Source organism: Candoia aspera, chromosome 2, assembly GCF_035149785.1.
Source record: "Candoia aspera isolate rCanAsp1 chromosome 2, rCanAsp1.hap2, whole genome shotgun sequence".
Classification (NCBI taxonomy): Eukaryota; Metazoa; Chordata; class Lepidosauria; order Squamata; family Boidae; genus Candoia; species Candoia aspera.
In genome coordinates this window covers 56,882,206-56,893,750 of record NC_086154.1, presented here as the reverse complement: position 1 = coordinate 56,893,750, position 11,545 = coordinate 56,882,206, and the positions used below count along the sequence as shown (strand labels likewise).

Sequence of the window (11,545 nt, the reverse complement as noted above, 5' to 3'; positions counted from 1 at the left end):
TCTACTTTCATCTGCACTGATCAGACCCCATCTCATGACTGTATTCAGTTCTGGGCACCCTGTTATAAGATAGATTTGGATAATTGGAACAGGTTCAGAGAAGGACAACACTGATAATCGGAACTGAAAATATTGAGAAAAGATGACTGAAACAGGAGATGTGGTAGCATTTTTCAAGTATGTGGAGGGTTGTCACAAAGGAGATCAAGGTTTGATCTCCATCTATCCAGATTATAGGAAACAGAATGATTTTAAATTACAGAAATGCAGATTCTAGTTAAGAATTCAGAAAAACTTCCTAACAGTAGTTTAACAGGACAATCAATTACCAACCAGATGCTGGACAGGCATATGTTGGTATGATTGAATATGGATAGACCTGATGGCCTAAATGACCCCATCTATGATTCTATGATTAATGTATCATGTTAAGTGTAAATCAGTTATGAAAACTAACACTGGATCCATATTGTTTGTCATCAATTTTTCATTTACTACTAAAATAAGACTGAACCAAAAAATAGGAACTGAACTTGAATAGGGCCACAGTACTTAGGATCTGCTAAACCTGTGGATAGTTCAACTAAAAAATGGAACAAATATGAGTAATTAGGTAAAATGACGAAATTGACTTGTTACATGCAGGTGAAAAAGGAAAATATGGAATCAATGCATAGAAAACAGAATTTCCTTTTAAAAATTTCTGCATAGCTGTACATTAACATTCTAAATCTAAGTTCAGAAATCTGCAATTTACTAGTAGAAATAGAGTTGTATAATTATGGGACAATCAGTTAAACACTTTCCCCTGCAGATGCTGTTTTACGGTAAGATGAAAGAATGCTAGAATTGGGAAGTGTCAACATTTTTTAAAAGGTTCATTTCCATGTAATTTTACCTGAAAGGGTCTGGTCCCACTTGCTAATACTATTTGAATCAGCACTAAGGCCTTCAATATATTTCAGATAAGCTTCTGAGTGGAGAAGCCTCTGTGTCTTTGGTGGCGGGGAGACAAACATAGGCGTTGTAGGCTGCTGCATGACCTGTTGAGTTGCTGGGTTTTGACCAGGATAGGGGGGTGGTGCTTGTTGGCCTGGAGGACCAAGCATACTCATCTAGAAGTATAAAGGATAATGTCAAGAAAGCATTTTAGAAGTTAGGTCAAGAACAACCTGAAAAAATTAATATCACAGTTAAGGATATTTGACAAGTATTAGCTTGGTTGTTTGCCTGCAGATGTTTCATTACCCAACTCAGAACATCATCAGTGCTGGGTAATGAAATGTCTGCAAGCAAACAACAAAGCTCAGAGAGCACCAAGAACTCCACATTAATAAGAGCAAAAGTGTTCAGAAATACTTTAAAGGAGTGGTGACTGCCCTACAGTTTAGCAGGAAGTATGGCCCATGACAGGTAACAAAGGTGTTTAAACTTAATGCCAGAAACATACAGACACACTTCAAGATGCTCCAAATGGTGCACAAATTAATGCATTTATTTATTATTAAATGTATAGGCCATTCAACTCCATCATGACTCTGGCCAACATACAATGTAACTATTTAAAACAATGAAACCCAACAACACAAAGAGAAATGTCCAGAAAAAAACACCACCATCCCATGGGATCTACCACCCTCTCTAGCCCAAGGCCTTGGTGAAGAGCCAGGTTTTAAGGGCTCCTTTAAATAAGATCAGGGTGGGGGCTGCATGTTCCACAGGGCAGATGCTACAACAGAGAAGGCCTACTTCCTGAGTTCCATCAGGTGGAGTTTAATCAATGTGGACCTGGAGCATGCTGACCCTGCTGAATTGCATAAGAAGGGCAGAAACTATGAAAGGCAAGCAGTCCCTTAGATAACCAGGATACACATCATGAAGGGCCTAAGAGATGATTGCCAGACACCCAGGATTGCATATGGAAGCCTACAGATAACCAGTGCAGCTGACAAAGCAGTGGTGTTACATAGGCATACCATGGCATGCCCATGATTGCCTGTGCTGCAGCATTCTGAACCAGCTGCAGCTTCCAAGTGATTTTCAAGTACAGCCCCATGTGGAACGTACTGCAGTCGTCTAAACAGGAGGTGACCAAAGCATGAGTGATTGTCTTAAGGACCTCCTAGTCCAGACATGAATTTGTGTGAAGGCCTTCCTGGCCACAGCTACCACCTGCTCCTCCAGCAGGAGCTATGAGTCCAAGAAGACCCCCAAACTAAGCATCAGTCCGGAGGTGGGAAGTGCCACCCTGTTCAGGACTAAAAGTGAAACATCACCTGATCCAAGTGGTTCAAATACACACAGCAACTCAGTCTTGTCAGGGTTGAGCTTGAGCTTGTTCTTCCCAATCCAAACACCCACAGTCTCCAGACTTTGGGATAGGATTTTGACAGCATCATCTTGTTGGCTCAGGGTTGAGATGTACAACTGGGTATCATACCTTGCCCCAAACTGACAAATGACCTCATCCAGAAACTGACAAATGACCTCATCCGGTGGCCTCTTGTAGGTGATAAACAGCAGAGGAAAGAACGTCGAGCTCTGAGGCACCCCACGTCAGGGGTCTGTGGCTTGATCTCTCCCCTCCTGCCATCACCAACTGGACCCAACCACAGATAAACAGGAAACCCACCAAAACAGTGTGCCTCCCACTCCTAATCCCTGTAGGCAGTCCAGAAGGACAGCATGGTCAATGGTATTGAAAGCCACTATGAGATCAAGAAGAACCAGGACAGTTGCACCTGCCCCTGTCCTGGCTCCACTGAAGTCATCAGCAAGCATGACCAGCGCCATCTCGGTACTATGCCCACGTCTGAAACCTGACTGAAAAGGACCCTCTGAAGCTGTAGCCCAACTACGTCCCAACAACCTTCCACCCAAAAGAAGTTGAAGACTAGACAAAAATTGTCCAAGATTGTCAGGCCCTGTGAAGGCTTGAGGAGGGGACAAACCACTGCTTCCTTCAAGGCAGGCAGTACCACTTCCTTTCTCAACAAAGCAGATACTACCACATGAACCTAGCTACGCATTGCCTGGGCAGCTTTTACCAGCTAGGAGTGGCGTGTATCTAATAAGTAGGTGTCCAGGTAAACAGACCCCACCAGGGACCCTGTAACTCCTCATCTAACTACAACCCAGATTTTGGCACATCTCATATTCTCTTCATGGGTGGACATCCCACAGATTTCATATAATCACCCTAGAATGTCATTTGAGGCTCCCAAAGCTCCCACGAGTGTGCAGGACTAAAATATATATAGATTTTTGGGAGGGGGAATATAAATACCAAATGGCACTTTAAAATCTTGAACCCAAAGCCAAACTTTTTTTCTCATTTTGGTTGCAGTTTAAGTGGTAAAATGGATACTTCAAGCCTTTGTAAAGCTCCCAAAACTGGGGGTGGGGGTGGGGAGTAGTTAACTCTCTTCAAATTTCTGCCCAGCCAACACTGCTGATGCTAGGACATCACCAGCCATATCCAGAACACAAACCTCCCCCCAGACTGAAAAGGTTGCCCAGCACTTCTGATTCCTACAGGTAAAAGGTGATAAGGGAGTAACATCAGCAAATCAGAAATATATTACAAATTAGAAGTACACTTTTTAAATTTGCTAATGTTACTGTACTCCCTTATCACCTCTTACTCATGTATTCACTCATTAAGGAACTGGGAGGGTTTTTTTAAAAAAAGACAGTATCAGAATATGATTTATTGGATTTTTCTATACCTACCTGCTGCCCAAATGGACTTCCTGGTGCTGGGGCTCCTACCATGGAAGAAACACTTTGACCTATAACACCTGTATTTCAAAATATAGCAAAATCAGAATCTTATTCCAGGCTAGAAACAAAAACAAACAAAACCCACTGCTCTCTCATAATGTCACATTAAAAAGTAAAAACCACTATTTGTCAAATTACATTTTAAGGAGTATCATTAATCATGTAATCTGGATGTCTGGGGTTTGTTTTGTTTTTGGGTTCCACCTAATTCATTTTATCCAGTAATAGGTAACATCCCTTCTACTGGATTTATAAATAATTCCCAAGCATAACTACAATGGAACTTGTGCAAGTACTCAATACAACACTTTTGAAGTTAAGTTGTGCAACAGCACTGCACGTTGGGCCCAATGGGTTTCTGCTTGGTCATTTTGCCACACACTTTTCAGCACTTTCAGGTGCCTTTGTGAGAATTCTGCTCTAGTCTACCCTATAAAATCAAGCATGCGATTTTACTAAATAACCATCTCTATCTAAGGAGATAAGTCGGGACTTTCTTAAGGACAGAGAACCAAACCTGCTACAGATAGTGAACATTCATGCCCTTGTTTAAACTGAACAGTAAACAGTGTGCCATAGAAATGTATGACATATTTAAACTTCAGAGTTATTGTTATTATCCCACTTACATTTATACCCCTTATTTAGAACTTTAAAATATAATCCTGCTTGCAATTAGCAACTTTCAGAAGGATTTCAAGCAAGCCCTGTTGAGAGATACATACTTTGAAATAAAGCAGGCAAACTATGACTGTCTGCACGTCATCTTTAACCTGAAATGGAAAGCTGTGGTTTCCAAACAACTCATTTGTGGTTTTACAATAAATAAATGGATTATCTAAATGTAAGATACAAGCCATTTCTGGCTATTACAAACCACAAAGTGTAATTAGGGAGAGAATGATATGGTAAAGCAACAAACTAGATGTAACATTATTCTGGATTCAAGTACCATGCTTAATTATTGCCAAACCACTGATGGATGGTTTGGAAGCACTTGTTTACAGTTAAGTATGACATGCAAACAGAATCTTTATTAGTTTCTGCCTAAATTTATCCAATGCATGCAGAAAAAGGCAAAATAAAAATTAGCAGCAGAAAAAAGAAGAGGAAAGTAACTGAGGTTTTCGTAACTGCCTGTGCATCTATATATTTTTTTAAAGGACAGGAACAGAAAGGAAAGTTAAATAATCCTTAACTTTTAGTTAGTATTACTTTCACCATAATGGATAAATCCTGATCCATGTAATAAAATTTCAAATATGTATCAAGCCTGGGATATAACTAAAAAACATACTTCAATGGTCAGGGCAAACCTAAAAATACTTTTAACTACTACAGGAACTTATTCTCTCATGGCTGAAGCTGAGTTCATTATACTGTATAGATAAAACAATGTATTGAAGTAATTTTATAATCATGTGTTAGGTGTAAAACTTTAAGTGACCTGCTATTAAATCAAGCCATTGAAAATAGGATATACCCATTTGAACTGACTGTAATATAAAAAGCTAGAAGTGAAAAGCAGACTGAGGTAATGATTTATATTAGTATTATGAGTTAGTTAGGTTTAGTCCAGTTTAAACAAGACTTTTGACGTATTCATACAGATTGGAAAATATAAGCCTTTAATATTCCACCTCTCCAGTCAAGTCAAGCCCTTAAGCACTAATTGAAGTGTTCTTACATTTTACTGGTCAGCTCCTTTTGTTGCTGAACTGACCACGTATGTTGCTTTGCCAACATGTATAATAAGCCAGTATATGTGGTATCTGTATTTAAGAGATTTCTCACTGCACCTTTGCATTAAAAGCTCAATATCCTAGACCTAGGATATTCAGTGGAAGTCAAGCAGTGAAGCTACAAGTACACACGCTGCAAACCTCTCCTAGAGGAATTGATTAAATGGGGTGAGAACAGAAAGACGAGATAATGAATGAATGAGGAGGTTCATTCTTACCCGGTGGTGGGATGCCTGGCATGCCTGGTGGAAGTTGATGGGGTGGAGGCACCCCGGGGTGAAGTGGCGGCATGCTGCTCATGCTAACAATGCCATCAACTGGGCCTTGTAAAGGTGGCAGCACTGGTGGATAGCCACCTATCATGCCTTGAAGGACACAACAAATTTCAAACATGCATCAATGACATGCAAAATGATCAAATTAATAATGACGTGCACTACCCACACATAAGCTTCTTCAGTATTGCCATACAACACTACAATTAGTACCTTGCAAAAACAAACAATGTTACAGTGCCAAATACAATATTTATAACAGATTAGTATTAGCCTACTGGTGTATTTTTTCAAAGAGAACAGACTGTACATCTGGCATCATTAAAAGGACATTAACAGCAAGCAAATGTAAGATGTCCTGTCAGTCATGTGAACGTATACAACATTGTTATAAGCACATTCTGAGTTTGTGGGATAGTATTGTAGCTTCATGGAAAATAAATTGTTAAAAAACAAGCACTCAATTTAACTATTTAACTTATGCTTGACATAATCATTTAAACAAGTAAGAAATTAATTCAACAACACTGAAGAATTTTGCTTCATCTCATTCATTCTCATTAAGACCTACTGAATATTAAAACAATTTAAAGAGAGAGACATTATCTTTCACACCTGAGCTACCATGTGATTTAATAAGTTTTCATCATAGACAATGCTTTTTAAAATTGTTAAAATTACCAGTAGTCACACTGACATTATTAATACCTAATGCCAATAAGTTGTAATTTGTCTTTGCTAACATTCATAAAATATTAGCCTTAAAAAGGCACAATATGGTGATGGGAAGATGGATGGGCAAGCAGAGGGACAGAAAAGTGGGCGCGTCTCTTAAGGAAGAGAATAAAGGGGAGGGCACCAGAAAAAGAAAGAAGATTACTCCAGGGGAAGTTTGGGGTATATAGCAAATAAGTGAGGATTATTCTTGAGGATTCATAAGGAATAAAGTAAGGGGGTCTTTAATATGAAAAGTAGGACATCAGAGAGGGAAATAAGATCATCCTGACAGAAGTAGTGGAGGAGGAGATGGGGGAAAAAAGAAGACTGGTGGATGGGACCTTTCAGAATGGTCTATGAGGACTAGAAAGAGCTCATCTGAGAAAGGAGGATTCTGAATAGAAAAATGGAAGATTAAAGGGCAAGTCTTAAAGAATTTGGGAAAGTTATGTTTGCAAGCTGTTTTGCAGGCTTCATAGAAGGTCAAAAAGCAGCACCTAAGTACATAAATTATGTGGTATCATCACAGTTGGAACCATAGTTGTTAATTCAAATAATTATTTTTATTATCAACTTACTGGAGGGAACGACTTTGGAAGTAATAAATCTTTTGTACAGTATGCCTGCCATTATTTACAATGGTTGTGTGAACTTAATGTAATAGCTAAAATAAATTAGCAAAACAAATAAACTTCTTCTACTAACTGTTGATAAGTACAGGCATATGCTGTAATAGTTACAGCTTTGCTAATGATTTTGGTCTGATGTAAGGAATGGAGATGTCTTTCTGGATAGGGGGGCAGAGTTTTTATATACTGGGGCTGAGAATCCTCTAGTCAAATCTTTGTTCAAAAAAACCCAACAACTTGTTATTTGAAAACTCTGAAAGAGTTAATAATCATGTGAAAGTAAAACATATGTATCAAAAAGTTAAATTTCACAGAAAAGAATCCTCACAATTCAAGCTGCTTAAAAATGTAATCTTTCGTGGACTAGATTCTCAACAGCCTTGACAACCTCCATAAATTTCATAAAGTCAAATTCTCAGGAATATTTTTTATGTAAAAAAGATAAGGATGCTTAAAGGAATTCATTGGGAACCTACCACTGAATATTCATGTTTCATATTGTATTAACAGGAAACAACACTGGCTACTACTATAATGCCCAACAATAAAACTAATGGCTATACTTAGCATATATAGTGAACCTATCAAGCATTCAAACAAGTCACAAATGTTGTCAACTGTCTTTAGAGAAATCCCAGCACCCTTATGCCCCAGCAGACTGGGGCTGACACACAAGAGTTCCCAAACTGTGGTTGATGGGAGATTTGAATAGGATTCCCTAGCTCAAACCTCATTGTCTTAGCCAAAAACACAGCACAAACATTCAGTGTGAAACTAAGCATGCTCAGGAACTGAGTGAAAGATTCAAAGACCTACAGTATCATGCCACTCATGTTGACACTTCCATTAAAATAAAGGACAAAGACAAAAACAATAGGTAGGATCTAAAGTGCTCCCTCATGGAAGGAGCATAAACATGGAGACAGAAGAGGATTCTATAAATAGAAGTTAAGGGAAGAAGCATTTTCTCTTATTTCTTTGTCTGCTGCCCAGTGCACTTCTCATGCAATTTCAGAGCTTTTTCCCCAATCCTTTGGAATAGATTTAAGGAAGGGATTCACAGGAGGTGAATCATAGTATCATTCTGGACTGGCTTTGGGAGTTGGGCGGCACTGTGCTGTGCTGGTTCTCCTTCCTCCAGGGTAGGTTCCAATCAGTGTTGATGGGGGGAAAAGTCCAGCTCATGGTCCCTACTGTGTGGGGTGCTGCAGGGCTCAGTCCTCCCTCCCTTCTTACTTAACATCTACATGAGGCTGCTGGGTGAGGTGGTCTGATGGTTTGGGGTGAGGTATCATCAGTATGCTGATGATACCCAGCTTTATATTTCCATCCTGAGCTGCCTGAGTGATGCCATGGATGTCCTGTCCCAGTGTCTGGAGGTTGTAGGGGCCTGGATGGGGTGCAGTGGGCTTTGGCTCAACCCAAGCAAGACTGAGTGGCTCTGAGTATTTGGGTCTTCTGGTGTCAAGGTTTTTCCACCTTTGGTCCTGGATGGGGTGGTGCTGCCTCACATGGACCCAGTGCACAATCTGGGGGTCCTCTTGGACTTACAGCTCCTGCTGGAAGAGCAGATGGTAGCTGTGGCTTAAAGGGCCTTTGCACACCTTTGAGCTGTGTGCCAGTTGCACTCATTCCTGGATCAGGAGGCTCTGCTCACTGTTACTCATGCCCTTGTGACCTTCTATCTGGATTACTGCAACATGCTCTACATGGGGCTGCCCTTGAAGAGCATTCAGAGCTTCAACTGGTGCAGAATACAGCTGCACAGGTAGTAAATGGTGTCAGGTACTCGGCACATGTAACACCACTGCTTCATGAGGTGCATTGGTTGCCAATGTGTTTCTGGGTGCAATTCAAGGTGCTAGTTGTCACCTTTAAAGTTCTTCATGGTTTGGGGCTGGGTTACCTGACGGACCATTTTCTCCTAGTTGTTTCTACCTGTCCAATCCGATCCAGCAGGATGGGCATGCTCTGGCTCCTGTCAGCCAAGGAATATCGGCTGGCGGGGACTAGAAGGCGTGCCTTTCCTGCCGTAGTGCCTGCCCTGTCCCCCTCCAGAGATTAGGATGACCCTGACTCTTTTGGCCTTCATAAGATTTGAAGACCTGGTTATATGCCTGGGCCTGGGGTCTCAAGTGTGATAAGGAACCTGTTTCATGGAATTCGTATCTATGGATTATAATTTTCTTGGCTGCTTTAGATATTTAATTTTCTTTTGTATAGAGTTTATAATTTTGTTTTAATTGTTTGCCGCCCAAAGTCACTTGTTTGAGATGGGCGGCCATATAAATTGAATGAATGAATGAATGAATGAATAAATAAATAAATCCTTCCAAAATCAATTATATACATTACATTTCTCAAACTAAGAAACTGCTGAAAAACACACAGAAATACTGTGTTGGTTTGAAAATGGCTTCATATACATTTCAATAGAGAATTTTCATTTGGTGTCATGGTTTCAAACTTTAAGCACACTGCAAAGCTTCAACACCAAGGGAAACTGGACTTTGAACAAAGACCAGAGACATTGTATCATATATCAGCCAGTTCAAAAATAACATTAAGTGATAGTTTTGCATTGCGAGAATGGGTCTGAGGCTCATGATCTTCTGCTCCGCTGTGCTCTTCTCTGATCAGAAACTCACTTCTAAGCATGGTTTATTGTCTTATCTAAACTATGACAATCTGATTAATTGTAATGATAGTTTTAGTTCAAAAATCTAGGATCATAAACTTTGGTTCAAAGTTGGCTTATTTCACTAAATTTTAACTAAGATTAGCTATACTTCTGGGTTGTTATATTGGTAGACGACTGAAGAAAAGCTTTCAAATTCCTCTCTGCAGACATGCCAGAGACAGAGAGGGAATGTCAAAGCCTCATGTATGCCATACTAAACCATATTTTAATGTTCCATCCAAAGTGGCAAGTGTTTACAGTGTGATATGGGGAGGCCACCGGTCAGTGAACACAAGCCTAAGGTCTCCTAAAAATACTTGCAACTTTTCTCAGTTCCTGTGTGTTGCTGCCAACATACCTGATCACTTCAACTGGAAGGTAACATTAGCTTCATTCTCAAATTGTGAAATACTAGTTTGTTACAAACTTAACCCATCATTAGCACAAAAGAAAGCTGGTCATGGGAGCCTGAAAATCAGTTATACTATGTGAGGAAAATCAACAAGGAATTTGTGGCAGATTACAGACTAGTTCTTATTACAGGACAAAATTTGTAGACTACAGCCCACTTCACCAGATGCAGGATCATTCACCTTTTCCAAGGTATACTGATTATACAGCATAAAAAACAACAACAGTTAATAGATAGGATACAAGTCAAACTACGTGCACGTTTGCTGATTAGGAGAAGTGCTGTTATAGGTCTGGTCAGGATAAGAGTGCATGCTTATGATTAAAGATAATACCTCTACCACTGAGAGCAAGATTTGTGCTCAAAATCAGGATGCTTTGAAGTTAAATTTTACAAAGAACGTTTTATTAGATTGGTTAGGAGTTTGGTAAAGTGGATGAAGGAAAAAATGGTCAGAGCCCCCTGTTTGTTTTTACCTGCAACAGGTGTCAACTGCGGATTGAGCATCCCCATTGGTGTTGGTGGCGGCACCACCCCCATAAGAGCCCCGACAGGAGTGCCTGCCCGGGGGGAAGAATTCTGCTGCTGTTGCTGTGCTGCTCGTTCTCTCTCCTGCTGCTCAGCAACCTTAGCTGCCCGCTCTGCAAAAGTATTTTAGATTTTCAGTTCTGTTTTATAACCCAGAATTTCAAAAAAAATATTCTCTGATCATTTAGCCTTATGTAGGAAAAAAAAAGCCCACACAATTTTAGTAATACAGTATATAATTTTGAAATTACTCAGTTGCCAACAAAAAAGAATAGATGAATTTTTTTAAAATTCACGAAGGTTTCAAGAACTATGGGCTTAGATCAGGACAACCATGGGGAAAAGGAAACGTGCAGAGGCTATTTCCTATTCCTGACTCCCTCCTATGCTTCCCAAAATCTTCTCCTACTTGGAAGCAACCAACTATGCAGAGCTTCAGATTTTAAGGGTAAAAAGTGCTTTGGAGCAGATGGGCCCACTCAAGTAGCATCTGTCTGCAACTCCTTCAAGCAGCTGTATCTTTTCACAGGATCATTTGGCTGCCTTCTGCATCTGCAGCGCGTTCCTGGGGAACAATACATTTGGTTTAAGGTTTGGAAACAGATGCCATGCGAGCACCTCAAGTTCCAATGCACCTTTTTGCCTTTGAATCTAAAGTGCTGCTCAATCCTACCTGATTGTAGAATTGTGAACTAGTGTGGATCAGGATATACTGTAGAACAGAGGAAGGGAAAAGGTGCTTGTATGCAAGCTTTCACACATTTGTGGTTTCATAACCT

At 40.1% G+C, this 11,545-nt stretch overlaps 1 protein-coding gene across 5 annotated transcripts in view; it reads right to left on the bottom strand.

Moving 5' to 3' along the window:
* Window positions 1–11,545, bottom strand: part of PBRM1 (polybromo 1) — a 78,893-nt gene that overhangs the window by 6,585 nt on the left and 60,763 nt on the right. For 3 of the 5 annotated variants that reach the window (XM_063291888.1, XM_063291890.1, XM_063291889.1), the window contains exons 27-30: window positions 10,715–10,879; window positions 5,744–5,890; window positions 3,733–3,800; window positions 899–1,115 (exon numbers count right to left, since the gene is read on the bottom strand). In XM_063291888.1, the coding sequence (XP_063147958.1) occupies window positions 899–1,115; window positions 3,733–3,800; window positions 5,744–5,890; window positions 10,715–10,879 (597 nt within the window). The remainder of the gene's footprint in view (window positions 1–898; window positions 1,116–3,732; window positions 3,801–5,743; window positions 5,891–10,714; window positions 10,880–11,545) is intronic. The other 2 variants (XM_063291891.1, XM_063291892.1) reach the window with 1 other exon arrangement.